Source organism: Tauraco erythrolophus (assembly GCF_009769465.1).
Source record: "Tauraco erythrolophus isolate bTauEry1 chromosome 27 unlocalized genomic scaffold, bTauEry1.pri scaffold_49_arrow_ctg1, whole genome shotgun sequence".
NCBI lineage: Eukaryota > Metazoa > Chordata > Aves > Musophagiformes > Musophagidae > Tauraco > Tauraco erythrolophus.
Genome location: NW_028238560.1, coordinates 318,766 through 343,654, shown reverse-complemented (window position 1 = coordinate 343,654; position 24,889 = coordinate 318,766). Strand labels below are relative to the sequence as shown.

General features: G+C 49.7%; 1 protein-coding gene across 1 annotated transcript in view; it reads left to right on the top strand.

Annotated features, from left to right (window-relative positions):
* Positions 1-24,889, top strand: part of LGR6 (leucine rich repeat containing G protein-coupled receptor 6) — a 155,904-nt gene that overhangs the window by 56,844 nt on the left and 74,171 nt on the right. The window contains exons 3-4 of the mRNA XM_086630321.1: positions 7,241-7,312; positions 21,464-21,535. Of these exons, the coding sequence (XP_086486447.1) occupies positions 7,241-7,312; positions 21,464-21,535 (144 nt within the window). The remainder of the gene's footprint in view (positions 1-7,240; positions 7,313-21,463; positions 21,536-24,889) is intronic.

Sequence of the window (24,889 nt, the reverse complement as noted above, 5' to 3'; positions counted from 1 at the left end):
TGTCATGTACAAACAGAACACTCTCAACCAGCAATGAATAAATATTCATAGGCTCCAAAAGAGCCAGCTTCCCACAAATAAAAATAATTATGAATGAAACAGATGAAGAGGCAAAATTTAAACAGGAAAATATGAAAAATAACTGGAAGTTGTTAGAGAACATTTTAGTAGAGTTTTAAAATGCCACAAGTCTTCATTTGGAAAACAAAGCTATTTTGACTAGGAAAAAGCATCAGTTAGGAGAAGAATTGGAAACTGCAGCATTATATCTCTATGCATACCCAAGTTCATGCTTGAATTTGATAGCAATAATATAGCAATCCTGTTTACGGAAATCAAGACATCGATATGAAATCAAGCAAGAAAGGATTATTGTATATCATCAGAAATCTAAAGTCATTCTTCCAACAACAGTATCTAGTCAGGGACAGTGTGTGTATACGCATTATTCATAGGGCTCTCATTGACAAGTAGTACAACTTGCCTGGCATTTCCCCTGCTTTTTTCACTTATATCTTTAACAAACTTTCATCCTAAAACATTACGTCAGGACCACCACACTTGGGATGGGATCACACTCTGTGCCGGGACGCACACAAGAATCAAGCAAACAAATCCTGCCTGTTTATACATCCTCAATAGAAGTTTGTTCAGGTTTCACAGCTCAAATCTCTGCAGATTTCATCTACCCTGAACATATTCCCTTGGGTCTACTGGGGTGACATGTAGCACGAGACCAAGCCTTCTGTCTACTCCCCCCATGGAAGAACTACTCCTCCTGGGACATGTTGAGTCAGTGAAGACCAGAAAACGCTGCAGAGCAATGGTGTTCAACCAAGGAACAGGAATAATGACACTCTGAGGACAAATGTGCACTGTTGCAAACCCTTCAGGCTGCTGTGGAGCACTGCGAATCCAGGTTGCTGGATCCACCTGAGACCCGAGTATCTCAGTGCTCTGCAGGCACCATGCCAGGAGAGGACATGAAGGGAGAAAATGAGAGCAGAGGTGGCACCTGAGGGTCTTGAGGATGGCGAAATGATCATCCCAGCCACACCATGGTGTCCAACCAGGCTGTGTTCCACAGGACATTTCTGCATTATTTCAGCTCTCCTCTGGAGACCAAATGACTGTGTCCCTCAAGGGATCAGAGGCAACACTGTGGTTAGGGCACAGATGAGGTCGCCAGGACTGCTTCACCTCAAACTGCTCACTCACTGTGTGGTCTTGGTAAAGCAATTTTCTCTGCCAGTGCCTCTATTTACCTATCCATCCAGTGATGAGAACGGGCCTCTCAGGTGTGCTGGGACCTGTTAGTCATTAGCTTTTACTGCAAGCTTCTCAGGAAGATGTTGTGGATGCAGTCAGCACTCATGGTCAGAGGCTACCAAGAGGCCAGATACGCCGGTCTCAACTGGCTTTGAAGAGGCGGTGCCACCGAGGACTCCTCTTCAATGCCTCTCCATCAATCTGTGCTCTCCTCTGTCACCACCAGCCTCCAGCTCCAGTGGGGAAACAGCACAGACAGGAGAGGCTTGCGCCAGGAGCAGGCACAGTCCCAGCCCAGGTACTCACTGGTCTTGCCCTTCAAAGAAAGCCTCCCATGATAGAGGTGTTCAGACCTGGGCCTCACACAGGCAGGGAGCAGCCCAGAGTTTAGAGTGTGTCCTCTTTGTTTCTTTCTTTTTTTTGTTTCCTCTTCTTTTCTCTCGTTCTCTCTTTTTGGCAGCAGGAAGGTTGTTTAAAGTTACTAATAAATTCCAGTTAATGAAGCCTGAAAAGCCTGAGCTGGGAGCCAAGAGAAACAAGGGCAATCAGTACCGAAGGAATAGAAAGAGGATCTTGAAAGCCAGCCTGGGAATAATAACATGTTGAAATGTGTTTGCCAGCAAGGGCTTTGTTACCGCGCTTTGAATCCAAACATGAGCACTTGGTGCCAAGAAGAGAAATTGCAGCCAAAGGCAGGTGTTCATTGCCATTCACCTCTTGCTTCGGGGCACAGCGGCAAGATCAGACCCCTTCCCAGCCACTGGCTCTTTCACCTGCCTCTTCTCAGGCCCCGAGGGAAGAGGGACTCACCGTCACGGGGAGTGCCATGCCTCCACATTGGTGCAAGCACAGGAGGCTCAGGACCTGCACTGTGGCCTCCCCTTGCAGGCTGTTCCCTTTCCCAGACAGCTCTTGCAACTCAAGGGACTGGAGGCCAAGAAACAGCATAAAAGCAAAACAAAATAAAATGCAAGTGTGTATGCTGGGAATGTGACTACAGCATCCTTTTTCTCCCCCCCTGCACCGGGGAAGAAACCCCCTTCCCACTCCTCTTCCCACGCCAGTGCAAGGACCGATGGAGCCATCATGGATTACGAAGCACCAGCACCAGCACCAGCTGCGATGGACCACACTGCTGTGACTCTTCTGCAACTTGACAGCAACCAGAGTTCACCCTGGTTCATCCAGGACTTTTTGTCCTGGTTGACATCACTCTTTGGCAGAGGACAGCACTGGTTGTTGATTCAATGGGTGAGCAACAGCAGAGAGAGGGTTGAAGGGTAATTCTTCTGATGAAGTCTTCTAAAGGTGCAATCTGGCATGGTGCAAGGACAGATGTTGGCTAGGGTACAGGTGGAGACAGAGGAGGAGGGCTTCTGAGGAGTTCTCCATCTAGCACATTAAAAATAAAGCCAGTTATTGAACAAGTCCAAGTCAAATGCAAAATATTCTGAAAAATTAAGAGATTTCTATTGTTTTTCTTCTGCAATTAGGCTGGGGATAGTGTTCAACATTTGAAAAATCCTTTCAAGTAGGATATTTGGCCCCAATTTTCCTGAAAACTGCCTTCCAAATGACTAACTTTGTTCTAGGGTACCCCACTTGGGGGTAGACAGAGTAGACAGAGTAGAGTCAAAAGTCAAAACTGCTCTGAAGTCTTGGAGGGAACAAATCTCCCCCGAAAACCTCAACAGTTTATAACATAAGGGGATGGAGTGAAGGCATTCAGTGTCCTGTATTGGGCTGTTCATTAAGGAGTTGCGTCTTATTAAATCTTACTTGGCAAATGAATTCAAACTAGCTTGCAGATGAACATTCGTGTGGGTTGAAAACTGGCTTGAGGACCATAAACAAAAGAAAAAAAATGTCATCAATCTATCGAGTTGGAACAGGCATTTGGTGGGGGTACAGAGAGCAGTCAGAAACAGGCCTGCATAGTCTTCTCCTCAGAGATGGAACAAGGCAATAAAGACCACGTTAGAGACACCTCCAGGTAATACCAGACTAGGACTAGCTGCAGATTCCTGTGTGAGAAGGGAATGTCTGAGCCCAAGCCTGGCTCTTTTCTTAAATGTACCATGTTTTCACTTGTACGACTTAATTGGCTTCATTCCTGTTTTCCACCAGCGTGAGAACACACTCGAGCATAACACGGAGCCCTTGACCCCCACGTGCCCAGGGGATGGCACAGTCTTGGCATGATGATTACTGTGTAGACAGGAGCGTGGATGGTTTATCTGGGCACAGATTCTGCCTTGACAGTGTTAGTGCTTGAGAAATGAACCAGAGCAGGAGATCAAAGGAGGAGGCTGACATGCTCAATAAAGATCTGGCAAGAGGAAAATTCCACTGGGATATGGACACGTTTATCCTGTCCTGCCAATGGGCAATGTTCCTGCCTCCTAATGTGAATGATAAGGGCATCATCGTGTTGCCTGAGCACATGACATGAGCGATCATGCCCAACAAACAGCCTTTGGGTGTGCCATGGAAGTTGTGGCACGACCAAGAAGCCCAAGACACAGGAGGGGGTGGGAGCCTGTGGTAACCGAACTGCAGCAACCATGAGGTGGTAAACCATGAGTTTGTTCCAACTTGGAGTGTATTGGGAATGCAGATCAAAGCCTGGAGGAATGTTAGCAGAAATCACGGGAGTGGGGAAGGGAGGGGAGCAGAATCTAAAATCCACCCAACATGCGTGCTTTCCAAAGCAAGCCTGCCAACTCCAGCTCCCACCCTCCCCTTCCATCTGACCCTTCTCTCCCTCTTCCATCACTCTAAATCCAGAACTTTCCCTTTCTCCCAACCCTATCTCACAGTATAAGCTCAGGACATACAGCTGAATCAAGTCTGCCTATCCTAAAAAGGCACCTGAGCCAGCCTGGAGCAGAGCTTCTGAGTTGTAGATCAGACATTCACCCCTGCAAGAGCAGGTCCTTTTCCCACTATGTGCTTAGAGTACAAGGGAACACCACCTCTCACTCCTTCTTAGTGGGGTTATTTGCTGCAGTCTTCTCCACAGAAGAGCAAATGAAGAGCTATCTCAGGAAAAGCCATACTGGTAGCATCACTTCAAATGTTATTGTACCCTTTTAAATAGAAAGGAAGGGATGATTTCAGTGAATTTGCTGCGGGATCTGGCTTCTGAAGATATGTTGAATGGGCGTCTGTCTGCCAGGCTGGGACATTTATGAAAAGTTTGAGTGAAAGGAATAGATGAAATCAAGCACTAGGGAGATTGCCAAGTAACCATGAACAGAGGAAGGGTCAACACACAGGGAGTCTTTCATGTCTCTGGTCTGCTAGTCCTCTAGGCTGCTCTGACAGTGGGGAGGAGGTAAAGCCAGAGGGATAATAGCCAGAGGCCAGAGGTGTGCCAGGGACATAGCATTGTCTCGGTATGGCAGGGCCAAGGACAGAAGCAAAAGCAACAAGGGTCATGATTGCCTTTCCTGAGGCTGGGAGATGCTTTGTGCCTCTAGATTCATGCAAACGTGGTGCCCAGTGAAATCAGGGCATCTCCCACAGAGCTGCTTTTCCCATCACGTTCTGTTTCGCCCTTGGTGCTGAGATGCCACTAGCTGGCCCAGCACGTCTCACCAGCAAGCCAAGGGACTTGGCCAAGGGAGCCCCCCTGCCATTCTGTTCTGAGGCCAGGAGCCCCTGCTTGGGCTCCATCCAAGCTCCACATTCCTTTTCTGCTAATCCTGGAGGTCCCAGATCCATTTAGGAACCTGACAAACACTCAAACACACCCAGGAAAGTGAACACAAAGGTGTAGAGCTGCCAGGAAACAAGTCGAGAGGCACATTTAGCTGTGAACACGTGTGGACTGCTGCCGGCAGAGGCATGGGGGCAGACAGGAGCTTCAGGGAGGTGAGGACAGACAGCCGCCCCCAGAGCAAGCACAGCCTGGCAGGACGGATGCTGGGATGCAGGAACACCTCCCCTTCAGGCGAGCACTCCAGTCTCTTGGACAACACTCCCTCCCATGTGGAAATCAGCAATCAAAAGGAGCAATTACCCCAAATCACAGCCCCCAAGTGACAAATAGCCCAGCCTGCCAGGCGGCTTGCATACTGCAGAGAGGCAGGTTACAACCTGCTCACACACATTAAAGAGAGGACCCTGTGCTGTTTATGCTGTTGGAGGCCTAATTATGGGAGCAATTTTCTCTAGATTCCCGAGGGGAGAGACAGGGAGGCAGAGAGCTTGGGCACCCGCACATGCCTACTCCGCCACCAGTAAGTGAGGCTCCTCAAAAAAGCTCAGATCCTCTCCATGACCTTTGTAGAGTCCTCACTGCAGTGCACTCTGCTTCCAGCCTGAATTACACGGTTCACCTTCAGCACCCGTCTCCTTTGCAGACAAAACATCTAAAAAGAAACAGGCTTTGTCACTGCTGAATGAACACAACAAGTTTGCCAGCGTCTGTGCCCAACCTCTTGGACCTGGTTGGGACTTTCTGGAAGACAAGCCTGATCACAAATTATGTTCACTGTCTCCTTTTGGGAGATGCAATATTCCAGTCCAAATCAAGCAAATAACAACAAGTTTCTTACCCTGTGACTATGGAGAAGTCCAGCCTGGCCTCTGTTTGACTACTTGGGGATTAGGAAGTAAAGCACAAATGCAGTAGTAATTTGAAGTCGTAATCAGGTTGTAGAACCTGTCTTCGTGATTTCTGGCTGACAGGCACTGGGACTTGGTCCATGGTTGTCCTCATGGGAGAAACAAGATTCTGCTTAGGACAAGCCTTGAGTCAAGCATCCTGGACTTTACTCCTGGCTCCACCACAGGCTCCCACCATGATGTCTCAGGACAGCTGTCTTCATCAGTGAAAGTGATGGTAACAGTGATGCAGTTTCCAATGTCAGTGAAAACTCCAAAAACCTGTTAATGCCCTAGCCTGCTCTGGGCCTTGCTAAAATTTGAGCACTCTGATCAGATGATGCTGTACAATGGTGAATCCTGGGTTTCCTTGTATTAATTCTTTCAGCCAATTCTGAATGTTATGCCCTGCTCTTTGCTCTGTGCTCTGTGTCCCTGATGGTCCCGCTTTCCTTTGTGATGCTGCTCTTCACTTTGTCTTCCTCTCCCATTCCTTCACATTCATCAGCTTCATTCATCAGCCTTCCCAGGCTGCATTGTCCCTGTTCTTGTCTTCCCTCCTACAGTTTTCTCCAGCCATAACTTGTCCAAAAACCACTTTTTACTCTTCTCTCTTGTTTTAGAAACCATACTTGAGCTGGCTCTACTGTGGCACCTACATGGTACTCCCCATCTCCAGCCCCTTTCCTGGTCCTCCCTCACAGCAGAGATACCAAACTCTCTTGTGTTGAAGGAGCTGGGCCTTATCTGTGACCCCACAGGTCAAAGCAGGGCTGGGAATGAGCGAGTGGAAGCAAATCAAGGGGCATTGAGCTTCGATGGACAGGACAAAGGAGAACCTGCAGGATGCAGAAACAGGCCACATGCAGACAAAAGGGATAGATAAGGGTACATGATTTAGGGATAGTCCTCCCAGGACCACACATGAGCAGAAGGTAACTCTCCCCCTCTTCCATCCTCACTGACAGGTGTCTGGCGTAGAGCAGGGTCTGTAGGTTGGTCAGCACTCTCAAGCAGAGGTCCACCTCATAGGCAGCCTGTGCTGTAATTTCTGTGGAGCGAGGTCCTCTGCGGGTATCCAGGGAATGACTTGAGCCATGAACAGTCACTGGATGCTGAAAACACTGGGATTCAGGTCTGCCAGGAGTAATAAGCTATTCTTTTCTTTGCCTGTTCCCCAAGCTGTGAGAGGGGGTGATATGAAAAGGTTGCCCAAGTGCATGACCACAGCTCAGCTTGCAGTGTTGTAGCCTCCTCCCCAAGGGGACCGTGGCAAGATGCATGAATTGTTAAACTTCTGCAGACAAGGGACTGTCATTACAAGGATATTGACACGTTACTGGCTCTTCTTTCACTGCAGACGTCTCTCTGGAAACCAGATCTCCAGGATTCCAGGGGAAGCTTTCTCCGGCCTCTACAGCCTGAAGATTCTGTAAGTAACCCAGTCCCATCTGCAGAGCCACCACCGTCCCCACCTCACCCAGCCCCTTGGCACTGGCCATGCGTGGGGGCTTGCAGCCATCCAGAGTGAGGACAGAGTTACAAGGCAGTGCAGTGCCCACCCTGGCTAACATGCCCCTTGGTGAGCGGGGCACTGTGTCCCCACCTCGAGGACCACCCACCCCTCTGCACTGCTTCCCCACTTCTGCTACAGCAAAGCATCAGCAGGTCACGTCCACCCTCCATGCTGTGTGGAAACACTCTGCAGGAGAATCTACAGAGGTTCACATTTTGCATAAAATTCACCAAATGCCCTAATGTGGTGTACCCCAGATATGGTGTCCAGGTCCCAAACTAGCCTCCATCTGCACTGATGCGAAGTCTTGAGGCTGGGTTGGGGCAACCCAAAAGCCCAGATACCTGCATGCTGGCAAGTGCCGTGGAAAGCTCCTGTGCTCTGCCCAGCTCAGGAGCTCAGGTGCCCCTTTGCAACCAGCCTGTCCTTGCTGCAAACTTCTGCATGGCCCAGGAGGCTTCTGCAAGGCTCTGGAGTGGCCTGTCCTCGAGAAGGGTGGGATCCTTGTATGGTCTTTCTTTAGCCTAAGCCCAGCTCACTCATGGAGGTGATGGGGACATGTGCAGCTGGGTCCAGGAGCACTGCAGACATCAGGCCATGCCTGGGAACTGCCAGACCCTGGTCAACGAAGGCCTCCTCATCACTGTGGGCAGGCCACCCACATCTGCCTGTCCAGTGGAGAGGGACTGGGACTGCCCACGCCTGCGAGAAGGTCCAGGTGACAAAGGTCACCACCAAATTCCTCCCCAGGGTATTTTCCTACAGGCCAGTGTGCCTCACTGCTCATGGACTCGCACGAATTTTTGCATCCATGTGACAGTCTGGCAGGGTCTATGCAGGGTACTGAAGTGGGAGTCTCTCTTTCTCCCTTTCAGGAACCATCTTAAAAATCTCGTGCAATAAACATTTCATCCCCAAGGGGATGTTTTGAACTCAGCCGCAATGTGAAATTGTTGTAGCCAGTCCAGTTTATACAGAGCAAGCAGGTACAAACCTGCTCCCAGGATTAGAGAGTATAGGACTGTTTACTACGTCTTCTGAAGATGTAAAGTATGAATCCTGCCCTAAATCTCAGAGCTTAGAGATTTATCCATCCCCTGCATTAGGCAACAAATCAAAGGAACTGAGGAACTGAGGAAAAACCACAGCTCTCCCACCCAATTTCAGCAAGAGGAACTTTCTCTTTAAAAGAGAAAACAGCAGGAGCTTGTAAAGACGCTTTTGATCAATTCTATTCTATTTGTGTCAAGCCCAGGTAACGACTGATGCAGAGCGTAAGAGCGATGCCTCCCTTTGGGAGCAAGCAGTGTGCTCTCTCTGCCCTGCTACCTGTGTGCAGACGGGCTCACGGGCACCCATGGTGCCCCCCCACGGGGCAGCACCAGGAGGGACACATTCATGAGTGACCCCATTGTATGCAGAGGCCAGAGCATTTCCACCTGGGAAATGGTTGCACAGAGAAGCTTGTTCCAGGCTGTCTTGTGAGAGATGAAGTTGGTGTCCTTATGCTTCTGGGCAACCTGCCTTGCTCTCAGCCAGATGTGCCCAGTGACACAGGGTAGCACCAAGGCTGTCACACCAACCCCTCTAGCTGCAGGGCTGCCTTAAATTTACTCTAATCCGCCCAACCTTTCCCGTGGAGGTATGCAGAGTGCTAGCCCAGCTCCAAGGCCGGAGGAGGAAGGGTTGATGCTCGCAGTGACCGGCCCATCCAGGCCCTGCCTTGGGCCTCTTTAGTTAAAGAAGCTCCTACTTCCTGAAAGCAGGGGCACTGACTGCCCTTATTTCACTGGGAGCGTTTCACTTTCCAAAGACTCTGATGCTCTCCTGGCCAGGTTTGCAGGGGTATGTCAGGCTGTCATGTGCTCTTGCTCTTGGAGATGCTCTGATTGCTTTCTGTAATGATACGGTGGGCTCCACAGGAGTGAGGTTGTCGGCTGATGCAGTTGCGGGTCCCTGCACCTTCCAAGAACAGCAATCATTCACCCGCTGTCACCTATTTCTCTGTCACCAGGAGAGTGAAGCCAGCAATGTGGGCCATGGAAAAAATAGGCTGGTCCCTGGGAATTGCTGGAACAGGACTAGAAGTTCTGCCAGGACAGACCTTAGGAGCATCAAGCTTAATTACATTGGAAGGGGTCTTTGCAAGGATAGAGACACTCCCGACCTCCTCTACTAAGAAAAGACTGAGGAAGAGCACGAGGTGCTGATGAAGGCAGGTGAAGGCCACCATGTGTTTTCTTCACATTGTGATTCATGTCCTTCAGGTCACTACAGTGGTGACCTGGCTGGGGCTGGTGACTCTGCAGCAGCTCAGCAGGATCTGCTCCATCTCCCCAGGGATGGGAGGCAAATAGAGTCTTTGCCGGCATCAGCTTGCTGAAGAGTCATGGGCCACTGTGCCTCCTCTCTGACCTCCTTAGGACAGCAGTGTGAGTGCAGGGTGCCTTCCACAGTAACACTACAACCTCATTTGATAGTGCAATAAAATCACCAAAACCTCCTGTACAGAAAGGTGACTTTATTGCCATTTTACTGGCTAGAAAAAACAAGGTGGGAATTGAACCTGGAAGCAGGGTGTCCCTTCCCAGGGCGTTGTAAAGCACCTTGTGTCTTCCCTCAGAGTTTGGTTGTGATGGAGAGCAGAGCCTGGAGAAAAAACATGGGGCTGTCTCACCCTGCTCCTTGCACCCTGAGATTGAACAAAAATCCTCGCCCTCTTCCCAAGCTGTGCGTCAGTTCACTCTGCCCTTGCTGCACTTCTCTCCTCCCAGTCTGCTGAGGGCAAGACCCTCCTGGTGTGACGGCTGCTCCAAGATCTCCATGTGACCTGGCACTTCGAAACTGAGAAAAGCAGTTTCAGAAGACAGTAGAAGGCATTTGGGGCTAATGGTGAACCACAGTGATTTATAGGATACTGTCATGAATACTATGGATACTACACAAATATGGGGGGTGTAACCAGCTGTAAATTGGTGTAAACTGATGGGCCTCATGTAGCATACAGAAGTGTGCCAGGTAACTGGGGAGCATCAGTTTGGCCCCCGTTACATCCGTGTCCTAATAACACTGCCGTGAAGCTACTCTGTGTGGAGCCTGTTCCCCCAGGGTGCATGCTGCAAGGCTGGTGGGACCCCTCTGAGAGAAGCATCATCCACGGAGGAGCATGGGGCTGGTGTGAACTGTGCCCTGTCAAGTCCATGATCATTGGTCCTGGTTCTCCTTCCACCCTTGTGAAAGTAAAGTGTAAACTCCAGTGATCAATCCATGGGTGCTTTCTGCAATGCAGTGGGATGGGGAAGCTCATCCAGGTGGACAATTGTCACACAAAGACCAATACAACTTCTGGGACTCCTGGTCCTCCATATGGGTTTGCTTCCACAGCCAAGGTATGCTGGGCAGGTAAGACACTGGGTTCTGCATTCCAGTGAAGCAGAAAAACTAATTGTTTTTTTTAACAGTGAGACAGATCAGAAGTTTGGTGATGAACCAAAAGAAAAAATGAGTCAACTGAGGATTAACTATTTAACCTGAAGGAGAGGTGAATGAGGATGGACATCAACCTTTAAGAACAAGTAGCTGCTGCAATAAGGAAGGAAACACATATTCTCCATATCTGAACAGAGGACTAGCAGGTTTTGGAGCAGATGGCACCAGGGATATTCAGGGCAGATTGCATCTATGGTTGTGGATGCTCTATCATAGGTTGGTGGAGATGTGACAGGTGGTAGGTGTTGCCGAGGTTGGGAATGCCTGCCCCAAACATGACCAGTTGAAGCCTGCAGGTGTTCAGGAGATGACTCACACTAGAATCAGAGATCTTACCTCTGGTGACAGGAGCGTCCCTTGAGAAGACAGGCTGGTAGCTGGGGATGGTAGCAGCTTTCAACATTTAATATTAATGTGCTAGGGCCTTAGAGCTAATTGCAGTCATGTACATATCTATGGCATCCAGTCATTATTAGCCAGCTGGATTGAGTTGAATATAATGAACTACTAATTAACTAATCAACCCAACGTACCGACCCTGCCTACAAGAGGCAGGCCATTTCCTCCTGGCTGTGGAAGATGCAACAGTGTCCTTGGTGCCGCAGCCTAGGTTGGTGAGCAACACATATCCACAAGTAAACTCTCACATGCCTCTTGGGCTGTCAAGGGGCCTGGTGCTTTCCCAGTCTTTCCAGAGGATTAATACATGTTTTACAAAGGATGGGAAGCACCCTGGGAATTCTTCCACAAACCTACCTGTGCAGATGGTCCTCTCCCTGCCCTCGGAGTGAATCCCAGAGCTACTGGAAGCAGGACCAGATTCTTGTCTCTACCTCGTCCGTCTGCTTCTCTGCACAGAAATCACCTGGAAAGTGGCCATGAAGATACCTGTGCAAAAGCCATGCAGGGGTACAGCCAGGGAAGCAGGTGTGTGGAGACTTGGAAGAGCGCAAGTGAAGAGCCAGGCTGCCCCACTCCCAACAAAACATCGTGACACAGGGGAATATGCCAAGATCTTCATGCACCAAGCCTTAAGCCAGCCCCCAACCAAAGGCAAGGGAAGATGTGGCCTCCTTGGCTCCCCTCAGCTGAGTGCAGACTGACAGCAATGGATGCTCAGTAAGTGGTATCTGGTGATCTGAGGTCTTCTCAACTGATGGATACATCCCTTTGCAAAGAGACTTTGCAAGTGCACTGCTCCCAGGGGCTCTGCTCTGCAGCATGTCCAACCTCCATCCCCCTCAGAGAGGCTGATGATCCTGGGTCTGTGCTTCATGCCAGGATAATTAGAAAACAGCTCAATAGACCAGTTTGTCCCCTTTGTCAAGGTTCTACACTTGCAAAACTAATTCCTTAGTCCATGCTCTCCCAGCCTTGGCGCATTCCAGGGTGGCAGTATATGCTGCTTAGTCAGAGTCGCTGGAAAACTGGAAACTGTCCCATCCTTCCAGACCTCCTCATGAGTTGCCTGAATGCCCCTTAACTCTGAGTGCCCTGGCTGGAGTGCCATCAGCCAGGAAGCATCCATCCTAGCTGGCCATGTGGCTGAGCTTGTGCTGCCACAGCTTCACACCATATCCCACCCCCATGCACATATCCCTCAACAAATGCTCTGCCGCACAAGCAGGATTGCCAGGCCTCTCACTTTCCTGGCTGAACATGCTGCAGCAGCAGTAGCACTTACGAGCCAAGAAGGAATCCCAAACCAAACTCCGCAGGGAAAGACTCCAAGTACAACCACAACCTGAGTCTGCCTCACCCCAAAATGTGGAGGGCAAAATTCCTGGGTGCATCCTCTTGGCTACAGACCCTACATCCCCATCAGCCAGCTGGGGTGGCCCACCTCGCTGTGCAGTTCTTCAACAAGCCTCGACCAGTCTGAGTGAGCCTGCAGACCCAGTGCTGCCCACAGCCTGCCTGCACAAACAGTGGCGTGCGTGCTGCCCAGCACCTGCCTGCACAAGCGTGTTGACCCACTGCTGCCCGCAGCTGCTCCCACACACACGCTGCCCATGGCTGGTCTCCATTAACAGGTAGCCTGGAGTGAGCCGGACAAGAGTTGCCTTGCTCTGCAGATGCCACATCTCCTGGCCAGAGGGACCCTACCCAATTGCCACCGCTACTGGTCCCTCCTTTCCCCACCGAGCTGCAATCGCAGCATCTCATGTGGTCCAGGCTAAGCACTGACTAACCTAGATTGTGAGCACACATCCTAAAACATCACTGAAAATCCATGTTGTCCCAGGATGGCAGGTTTTCAGGTGGATTGGGACACTTCAGGAATCTCCAGACAGACCCTTTGACAACCCTGAGCTTGTGCAGAATAGAAATGACTTTGAGACAAAAGGAATGGTGTGACACATCCAAGAGACGCTCCCATGGGGAGGGAAGAGGAACCTGCAGAGTTTGGAATGTCTTTAATTCCCATGCACAGGCTCCAGGCACAGTTGCCTCAAGCTATAACAGCCCTTTGACTGTGCTGGCTGAGTCACTTCAGCCTCCCAAGATGGGGACATTTCATCATGCACAGGCCTGTACGTCTGAGGGCTGTAAGTCTGCTGAGACTGTCTTGTGCAAGGATCCTGGTGTGATGGGACCTGATCTCAGCATTTTTTTGGTTGTTCAGGTGTGGTCTCTGCCAACGGACAATCCTCCTGTTTCTGAAAATAAAACATGACATCTGAAGACTTGTGATTCATGCTGGTTCCAGTCAGACTGCTGTGCATAGCAGGTTGTGTGTCCGTGTCTGACAGTGTCTGCAAGCTCCAATATGGTCGCCTGAATAGTGCCAACCCAAGGTGACAGTGGACCATCCAGACCTGGTTTTGAGCACTTGCTGGCCTGTATAGTCTTTGCTTGTCATGTTCATCAATGTCCTCAGCTTGTCCAGAAGACCTGGTCCTACATTTGATAGTGGCTCATCAACCAGCACAGTTCTGTAGAACTTTACTCATTGATACAGCTGCTTGAAGACAGCAAATTGCACTCAGCAATTGAGAAACTTCACCAACCAGAGTGGTCATAGGGCTGGGCAGGTAGTGAGATTGCTCCATGGGTGCAAGAAGCCAAACTCTGGCTAAGGTTGTCTTCAGGCTGCAGTGAAGCAGCAGCCTGCAGTAGGAAACCTAATGAAGTCCAGGAATTTTGTTTGAATTGGAGCCAGGATGGAGAGGAAGGAGCAAGGACAGATGCTGATGAACAAAAGCTGAGACGAGTGTGATCTGGGATCTCAGGGTTGCTGTGATCTTACAGACTGAGGACCAGGTTCACAGACCATGTCTGTGCCTCAGTCAGTCACCCTGCAGTGTACCTAGGATCCTGATGCAAATCCCTGCACCATCCTCCATGCACACACCCTGCAATACAGCTTCCTTTCCTCGGGGAGCATGAATGCAGGGAGGGGACAGGCATTTCCAAGGCTTTCAGGGACGTGAAGTCAGGAGTTGACTGATTTGCAGAGCTGTTCCCTCTTTGCAGTGCTTTTCACATAAGTCTTGCAGTGACCCCTCAATACAGAATGCTATCAGTCATCCTTGGAGCTGGCCTGGAGCCCAGGACTCCTGCTGTGGGTGCTGTCCTCAGTGAGCTACAGTATCGCCCTCCTCCATCTTACAAAAGACCAGCATCCCAAAAGTGGAAATGCCACCACTTCGACAGAGAGGGACCTGTGATCCTGTTCCAGCTCTCCAGGTGCCCTGCTGTCCTCTGAACCTTTTTGCCATCCTCCTTTTGTAGCAACACCTGGGCACCCCAGTACAGAGCAGCCCCCAGAACCAGATGCCACAGCAAGGAGATCTGCTCCTGATAGTGTGTAGGGACCTCCTTGATATCATCCCCCAGGTTTTGCTACAATTATTCAAGCTCTTGTCAAAATCGTGTTATATGTTGTTGTTGAAAGAGTCTTTTATGGAAAAAAAAACCCATAAAATATGCAAGAATGGTTTAGCATGACATGTGAGGATTGACTGCAGTGACCAGGGGTCTGACAGGAGTTATCCTTAACACCGAACTGTAAAAAAAGCCATCCTGGGACATCCAGTGGTAGACGCAGCATGTCTTTTCCTGATCAAACCTGAGCATCCAGTAAGCAGAGCTGGGGCTTTCCTAAACTTGAGGCTGAATAAAGAATTTCTTGTTTAATACCCAAGTGACCCTGTCTCTAGAAAACTATCTATCTAACCCAGTCTGGAAATTTTTTTTGGCCTTTCTGTATCACGCTCTGACGATGAGTTATTGGAGATAATTACATGCTATATGAAGAAACACTGTTTCTTGTCCCAGTCCCAGCATCCAAAAACTTCTCTAGCTGCCCTGCTGTTGTGAAAAATAGCACTGTCCAGCACTCCAGTGGTTTCAGATGCTTCTCTGAAGCATCTTCCTTAAATATCATTTGTCTGCACCCAAATGGCTTCATTTTAGAACTAGTTCATGCTGATTGTGGTCTGGAAAGTCTCTAAGTCTGTGTTAGTGGTTGGAGAAGGAACTGGTAAAAGATGGGAGGCAGCAGGATCCAGCAGTAGTATGACAATGGGTTTTGCTTTAATATTGGTTCCAGATACTTCCACTGATGATCTCTGAAGACTGAGCTCAGATTTCATAGAGCCACTGAGATCCAGTGGGTGTCTCACCAAAACCCCAACAGTCCTAAAGCCCCACACTGTATCACTCTGTATTCAGCCATGCATCTTCTTGATTTTTAGCAGATGTGAATTATTGTACTTCTTCACTAAGTGGCGGGTCCTGCACTTGGGCCACAACAACCCCCTGCAGCATTACAGGCTTGGGGAAGTGTGGCTGGAAAGCTGCACAGCAGAGAAGGACCTGGGGGTGCTGGTTGACAGCCGATTGAATACGAGCCAGCAGTGTGCCCAAGCAGCCAAGAAAGCCAACGGAATCCTGGCATGTATCAGAAACAGTGTGGCCAGCAGGAGCAGAGAAGTGATTGGTCCCCTATACTCAACACTGGTGAGGCCACACCTTGACTACTGTGTCCAGTTTTGGGCCCCTCACTTCAAGAAGGACATTGAGGTGCTGGAGCGGGTTCAGAGAAGGGCAACAAAACTAGAGAAGGGTTTAGAGAACTTGTCCTATGAGGAGCGGCTGAGGGAGCTGGGACTGGTCAGTCTGGAGAAGAGGAGGCTCAGGGGGGACCTTATCGCTGTCTACAATTACCTGAAAGGAAGTTGTAGGGAGATGGGGGTCAGTCTCTTCTCCCACGTTATGAATGACAGGACAAAAGGGAATGGCCTCAAGTTGTGCCAGGGGAAATTTAGGTTGGATATCAGGAAGAATTTCTTTACAGAGAGGGTTGCGAAGTATTGGAACAGGCTGCCCAGGGAGGTGGTGGAGTCCCCATCCCTGGAGGTGTTTAAAAACCATGTAGATTTGATGTTGAACATGGTTTAGGGACCCTGACAGTGCAGGGTGAATGGTTGGACTCGATGATCTTGAAGGTCTCTTCCAACCAGACGATTCTATGATTCTATGATTCTATGATGATTCACGGGGCTGCAGGACCCAGTGTCTTATGTACCCAACATACCTCTGCTATGGAAGCAAACCTATATGCAGGACCAGGAGCCCTAGAAGTTGTGTTGTCCACAGTCATCTGCCTGAATTAACTTCCCCATCCCAGTGAGCTGCAGAGAGCACCCATGGGATTGATCACTGGGGTTTATACTCTGCTTGGAAGCGTGGAAGGAGAATCAGGGCTGATGACTATGGACTTGACAGGGCACAGTTCACACCAGCGCCATGTTCCTCCATGAGTGATACTCCTCTCAGAGGGGTCCCATCAGCCTTGCAGCATGCACCCTAGGGCAATGGGCTCCAGGTGCAGCAGAAAGGAAGCTCCTGGTGCTCTGTGGTCCCTGCACTTGGCCCATGTCCACACAGAGCAGGTGGTGAGAAGATTACCTGGGAAGGTGAACAGGGGAAGCATTTTGAGAATGGCAGGATGGTGGGGAAGGGGGACAACAGGATGATTAGAGGAAAATCGGATATTGATGGAACAGGGATCTGGCATTCCCACACTGCCTGCTGAACCTTTTCTCTTCTAGACCTAATTATCCCAACTACATTCCTCTACCACTCCTGTAATTTTTATTCACATCTCCCCATGGGTGAGGATCTGGCATTTCCTCATTCATCTCCCCGTTGTCCTCTGGCTGCTCTCCCACTGCCTCATGCCCTGCAGGACAAGGTCCAGATGGAACAGCGTGACCTGGCCAAAGCCTCCTCAGCATCAAGAGGAGCAGAAAGATCACCACTGGTGTCCTGCTCCTCACTCTCCCATGTAGCCACCCCCACAGGGTGTCCGCACTCTCCCAAGAGCAAGTCTGTCTTGCCTTGGGTCTCCTGCAATTCACATGATTCCCAGGCAGTTTCAGTAGGGCTGCAAGCCTATGTCCAGCTGTATTTGTGGAGCTGGTTATCCTTGTCCATCCACAGAGCCTTTCTCTTGATCTCACTGCAGCATCCTGCATTGTCCAGCCCCTCGCTTACATTAGCACTGATCCTCGTAGGTGCAAGGTGCCTTGTGTAGTCCTATGTTGTCAGCAGAGGTAACAACCTTCCCCTCCCAGCTATCATCCGGGTCCTTAGCAATAATGCTGAGTGTCATCTCCAGGAGAGATACTGTTAACCCTTAAACATGTTCTTCCTTTGAGAGGGAACCACTTATTATTTTCATTTATTATTCAAGATCCATGGGGCAGCAAGGAAACCATTCAGCAAGCTCTGTACCCTAGACTTCAAGAAGGCGGACTTCGGCCTCTTGAAGCACCTGATGGGCAAAGTGCCGTGGGAGGCGGCCCTGGAGGGACAAGGGGCCCAGGAAAGTTGGTCCACATTCAAGGAGCACCTTCTCCAAGCTCAGCAGAGGTGCATCCCGACGAAGAACAAGTCGGGCAAAAAGACCAGGAGGCCGGCGTGGATGAGCAAGGAGCTCCTGGACCAACTGAAAATGAAGAGGTTAGCCTACAGAGGGTGGAAGCGGAGACAGATAGCCTGGGAGGAATACAGAGAAGCTGTAAGAGTGACCAGGGATCAAGTGAGGAAGGCTAAAGCCCTAAAGGAATTGAATTTGGCAAGGGATATAAAAAGCAACAAGAAATGCTTCTATAGGTATGTAGGGGACAAAAGGAAGTCCAAGGAGAACATAGGCCCCCTCCGGAAGGATACTGGTGCTCTGGTTACCCGGGACATAGAGAAGGCTGAGGTACTCAATGAATTTTTTGCCTCAGTCTTCACTGGTAAAGCCTCTTGTCTTACCACCCAAGCTGTGGAAAGAACTAGCAGGGACTGTGAGGATGAACCACCGCCCACTGTACTTGAAGACCAGGTTCGAGAACATCTGAGGAACTTGAAGGTGCACAAGTCCATGGGACCTGATGAGATCCATCCGCGGGTCCTGAAGGAACTGGCGGATGAAGTTGCCAAGCCACTGGCTATTGTATTCGAGAAGTCGTGGCGGTCTGGCGAGGTCCCCGATGACTGGAAGAGAGGGAACATAACCCCCATTTTTAAAAAGGGGAACAAGGAGGACCCGGGCAACTACAGACCGGTCAGCCTCACCTCTGTGCCTGGCAAGGTCATGGAGCAGATTCTCCTGGGAACCATGCTAAGGCACATGGAGAGCAAGGAGGTGGTGGGTGACAGCCAACATGGCTTCACCAAAGGCAGATCGTGCCTGACCAACTTGGTGGCCTTTTATGATGGGGTGACAACATCGGTGGACAAGGGTCGACCAACGGATGTCATCTACTTGGACTTGTGCAAAGCTTTTGACACTGTCCCGCACGACATTCTTCTCTCTAAACTAGAGAGTCATGGGTTTGATGGATGGACCACTCGGTGGATAAGGAATTGGCTCAATGGCCGCACTCAGAGAGTAGTGGTCAACGGCTCAATGTCCAAGTGGAGACCGGTCACGAGTGGCGTCCCTCAGGGGTCCGTGTTGGGCCCGGCCCTCTTCAACATCTTTGTCGGTGACGTGGACAGTGGCATGGAGTGCACCCTCAGCAAGTTCGCCGATGACACCAAGCTGTGTGGTGCCGTCGACACGCTGGAAGGGAGGGATGCCATCCAGAGGGACCTCAACAGGCTGGAGAGGTGGGCCCGTACCAACCTCATGAAGTTTAACCAGGCCAAATGCAAGGTCCTACATCTGGGTCGTGGCAATCCCAGGCATAAATACAGACTGGGTGGTGAATGGATCGACAGCAGCCCTGAGGAGAAGGACTTGGGAGTACTGGTGGACGAGAAGCTCAATATGAGCCGGCAATGTGCTCTTGCGGCCCAGAAGGCCAACCGCGTCCTGGGCTGCATCAAGAGGAGCGTGGCCAGCAGGTCGAGGGAGGTGATTCTCCCCCTCTACTCTGCCCTCGTGAGACCTCACTTGGAGTACTGCGTCCAGTTCTGGAGTCCCCAACATAAGAAGGACATGGACCAGTTGGAGAGGGTCCAGAGGAGGGCCACGAAGATGATAAGAGGGCTGGAGCACCTTTCCTATGAGGACAGGCTGAAAGAGTTGGGGCTGTTCAGCCTGGAGAAGAGGAGGCTCCGGGGTGACCTTATAGCGGTCTTCCAGTACCTCAAGGGGGCCTACAGGAAAGATGGGGAGAGGCTGTTCAGGAGGGCCAGTTATGATAGGACAAGGGGTAACGGTTTTAAAATAGAGGGAGGTAGGTTCAGGTTGGATATTAGGAAAAAATTTTTTACCATGAGAGTGGTAGAACACTGGAACAGGTTGCCCAGAGAGGTGGTGGATGCTCCATCCCTGGAGACGTTCAAGGCCAGGTTGGACGAGGCCCTGAGCAACCTGATCTAGTTGGAGATATCCCTGTTCCTTGCAGGGGGGTTGGACTAGATGACCTTTGAAGGTCCCTTCCAGCCCTAACCATTCTATGATTCTATGATTCTATGATTTTGAGCATGACCTCTCTGCTGCCTTTTTGTACCACATCAAACTTGTCTCCTCTCCTGCTAAGAACAGCATTGCATGTCAGTGTTTAGTGTCTTAATAAAGTGCAGACAAAGACACAGATAGATGATGTCTGTGCTTTGCTCTCCAATTTCATGGTCTTTTATCCTGTACAGAAAAAAAACCTAGATTGCTTTGGCACAACTCATTTTTCACTAGCCACTACTGACAGTTGCTTGTTTCCCTGCTTTTTCTTCTGTGTGCATACAAATATTTCAATGATAAGTCCCTGTTTTCTTCCAGAAATTGAAGAATTGTGTGGCCTATATCTTCCTTTTTTTAAAGTTTGTCTCTATAAATGTTTTTTTTTCCAACTTTCCTTTCATGACTGACCTGCAGTAAAGCTAGCAGTCTCAGCAATAGAAAGGTTTCTTGCTTGCATCAGTACTCTTTGGGCTCCCCCTCAATACTAAGTTCATGCTCTGTCCCTTTGACACTGGTGGTAATTACAACAGCCCCCTAAACACCATTTCCTTTTCCATTTCATCTCCGACTACTCCTTGAAGGTTTTGGAAATAGAAATCTCAGATATGTAAAATATTCCTTTAGGCACTTTTGCCGGCCCAGCTACCATACTGGGATGTCTCCCTTATCTGGAGGGACATGTGCCCATGATGTCCCAGGTCTGGGAGGAACAAGCAAGTTCAGGTCAGAGGCTGGTCGAGAGTCAAAAACTTAGCCTGTCCAGAGATGCAAAGATGATAAAACCAGTGTGCACGGTGCACACGGTCACATGCACGGTGCTCCAGAATGTCAGTGAAAGAGGATAGAGGCTGGCCAGGTCAGAAATACCCCTGGGATCTGGTTCTGACCCTGCCTGAATCGCTAGAGCTGGTCAGACACCCGGTCCTGAGGCAGGAGCACTGCCGCCCAGGGTCTCTTCCTCCACAAGCACTTGTGTAGTTACCTCAACGTCCATGGCCCTTCTCCATGTCCTGCACTCTCTTCCCTTTCTGAGACGTCCTCCTGGGTCCTGCACGTTCAGCGCAACAGCTCCAGTCATCTGCTCTCTCTGAAGCCCCTGGTCTGGTTGGGTTTTTTTCCACATTGGCTCCGGTTACTACTGCAAGTTGTGCCAGTGCTGCAAAGCTCCTTAGCAAACAGCTATGAAGTGTCTCCTTATCCATTGTGTTTGCAGCTGTCTCACAAGTTGAATAAGAAACCTGCCCATGGGCTAGTTTCCATAAACCCTGCAGAGGTAACCACCACTGACATAGACTGGGAGAACGATGTCTGACAAGTGTAAATATGGGACAACTCAGCTGAAAGCACTGGTATTGCTCTAGGCTAACAGATGCACGTGTGCACAGCAAAGCCTCTTTATGGTCACACCCTTCCAGCAGATCCCCCATCGCAGCACCAAACTCACCCCTGGGACCCTCTGCTGCAGGATCCTGGGCCAGCCCGAACTGCAGGTCACCAGCCTGCAGCCTACAAACTTGCTTAAGAGCCCTGGGTGATCGACATGCTGCTTTCCAGCCCCTCCAACTTTTCAGCAAGAGTCCAGGACGACTTTAGAAACAAACCGCAATGTCCTCCATTTTGTGTCAGGCTATTTTTTTTTTTTAACAAAATTTTCTTTTTTCTAATTATAGGATGTTGCAGAACAATCAGCTGAGTCGCATCCCTGCAGAGGCACTGAGAGATCTTCCAAACCTCCAATCTCTGTAAGTCATTAAAAATCAATGCTACAGCAGCTCAGTCCCTTGAGAGCCCCCGGGGCTTTCCAGCACTTGAGTCATTAGTTCCTTTGTCAAGGATGTTCTGTCCCTCGTTCCTTTTCTTTTCCAATTAAAGCAACGATTACTGCCATTTAGCTTAGAAGGGAGAGGAGGGCGGTTTTCATGGAAGGAACACTGTCTTGGTAAAGGATGTTGAAATTACAGCTCCCCATGTGTGCGTTGTGATGAAAAGGCCACCAGTGCCAATGCATATTTCAAGGAACACTGGAAAATATCCGCCCAGAAGGGGCTCTGTCCTCTCCACTGTGGACCACAGTGAGGAAGAGACCTGCCAGGGAGCATAGAGGGCACTCTGGTCTGTCAACATGCAAGTTGCTCTGTTTTACCCAGATAGAGGGTAGTTATGTCAGGGTAGAAATGCTTTAAAACACTTTTAATTATTCAGCCATGGGAAGAAACTGAGGCTGTGATCATGCATTTCCTTTAAAGTAACCGTATCCACAGCAGGTTTGTGCTACTATATTCACCCAAAATCACATGTGCTGAAATATTTGCAGCTTTTCTGGGTAGGGGCACACATGCAATCAGACTCTGGCAGTGCCACCGAATTTAGGGCAGGTTTGTTTGGGAATCACCCAGCTGGCATAAGCAGCACTGCCGAAGCCTGTAAAAGCATTCTGGATTGGGCTGAACAACTGAAAATCCAACCTTAACCCTAATCCTTAACTTCAGTCCTAGTCTCACTGTATCTTTTTATCACAGAAATATTCATTGGAAGTGGTTTCTGGGAGTCTCCAGGCCAGCCTCCTGCTTGGAGGGGGACTATCACCAATACTAGGTGGGGCAGTTGCAGCTTTGTCTATCCAAGCCTTGAAACCCTTCAAGCATGGAGATTTCCCCCTCGCTAGTGACCTAGCTTGAGGCTGTCTCTCCTGGGGAAGAAACTTTTCCTCAAGTTCAGCCTAAAACTCCTGGAGTGTGATTTGTGGTCATTACTCTTTGTTTGATCACTTTGAACCACCCAGAAAAGCTTGGCGCCATCATCTTCAGCTGTGAGTCACTAGCAGATCTCCTCTTAGTCTCCTCTCTGCCAGGTGAAACAACCCAGCTCCTCCCACCTCTACTCGTGGGGCAAGTGTTCCTTTTCATCCTTCTTACACTGGGCAGCCCAAAACTGGGCACAATTCTTCATGTGTGGCCCTCCCAGCACCAAGAAGGAGTTTCTGTAAATATTAATTTAAATATTAATTTGCAGTGGGGGTGTTAGTTGTGCAGGATATGAGTGTTCTTTCTGCCAGGAGAGATTTGAAACATTTGTTGCTGAAAGATCATTGGCACATGGTTGTGGCTGTTATTAAAATGTGTTTATGTTACCATCAGTGCCAGAGTCAAGACCCCCCACTCTGGGGATCGGAAGATTAGATTATTTTCAAGTGACTTCCCTTTCACAGGAAACGTGACATGGAAGGTCACTGCAATGGAGCTGCCCCAGGAGCGCTCCTTTCCCCTCTCAGCCTATCTCTCCTATGCCCATGAAAGCATGTGACAACCAGTGCCATCAGAGCCCATGGTTCAATAGACCCAGCCTTTGCTTCTGAAGGTTCAAGCACCTGCAGGCAGCACTGCTGCTCAGGCCCCATGGCCTGGGGAACACACTGCTGATAGATGGCCACCTCGGCTAGTGCCAAGAGGTGCACACGCTCCATCCCCTCAGCCAACAGCCCCCATCGAAATACTACATGGCACATAAGCAACGCAAAATGTTTCAAGAAGCTGCTCACAGTACTTTTGGGCTTCATTTAAGGCTCAGAGTGGGAGGATGGCTTATCTTGAATCAACACAAAGGTACCTGCTCTTAGTGCACTTGGAGGCCATCTCATCCAGTGTGGGGCATCCTAGGTGTCTCCAAAGTTGGGTGAGGAGGGAGAGTACAGGCCAGCTGGGATCTTGTGGTCTTCCTGAAGAAACTGAACATTAAGAGTAAATTTTAGGAAGAAATAAGCTGCTTCAGACACCTGAGGGAGACTAGGCTTGGAATAAAATCAGAGGGCTGAGTATCAGGGCATGTCTGGTTAGGACATGCCTAGTGCCTGTCATATTAGGACTGGTTTCAAGAGCCACAGCAGCAGGGGCAAGAGAGATTGCTGTGTCAGTTGTGTAGTTCAGTCCGGTCTTTCTTCCCAGCAGTGCACAAGTACCTGTGCCTGGTCCCTCCGGGCTTCTTCACCCCTCCTTTCCTCACCATCTGTTTTTAGGATACCTGTCCTCATGCCTCCAGACCAGGGCCATCTTTTCCGAGCCTTCCCTAGATCCGCCTCTGAGGCTCATGTCCCCTTCCTATCCTCTCTTTGGACACAAATTCCTGTCCCAGACACAAACTGCTCTCAGGAGGGACCAAGACAATGGCCTCCCACTCCTGCCTCTTTCTTAAAAAGAGAAAAAAACCTATTAGACCTGACAAGACCTAGTTTCAGGGTGGGAGAGGGGGCAACAACTTCTGACCTGCAGGACCGCTCCATCTGATGCTCCCAACTACACCAGCCAGACCCACAGCTTATCCGCTAGCCACCAGGCACAATGAAAGTAATTAAGTTCAAAGGAAGACTCCTGCTGGGAAAATAAGCATTTCTTTAGATGAAGCTTAAAGTGCCCCTCTAGCCAAGGGAGCCTGAATACACATTCTCAGGGTCTCAGACTGCCCAGGGCTTCTGGGCTATCTTTACACAGATGACTATTTAATTAAATACGCTTTTTGGGAGGCCCATCTTTGAGAACCAGCAGAGAGTATCAGAAAATAAGAGATGTGCATTGGGAAACCAGCACAGTCCCTTGTGGCAGATCTGCTGTTGGCAACACCTCTACCCCTGAGCCAAACAGGTATCCCGCTCGACAGCTCAGGAAGGTGAGACCTGCTGCCATTGGGCTGAATCTTCATCACATCTCACCTGATCAAAGAAACTGGAAAGGGATTAGCTAAGCCATGGGAAGCAAATTAGTGGGAACTGGTAGACACAGCAAACTGTGGGGCAAGATGCTGTGGATCTTTCCCCATTAGGATAGTAACATCTGCACATAGTCATCTCTAGCTGCATACTCAGAGTTCGCTTGTTGTCAGTTCTTGCTCTGCACTGGCAAGAAAAACAAGAGCATGGGAAAGCAAAGTGATCTTTTGTAGGGCAACAGCAAAGTCAGGAGCAGGACCTAGGTGTCCTGGCTTCACTTGCCACATTAAGGTGTTTCCATGCCTCTTTAAAGACTCTGCAATGGCACAATTGGTGTATATAACCACCAGTCGAGGAAGTATTTGGGACAGACCATGTGAAAGATGAAAAGCTCCAG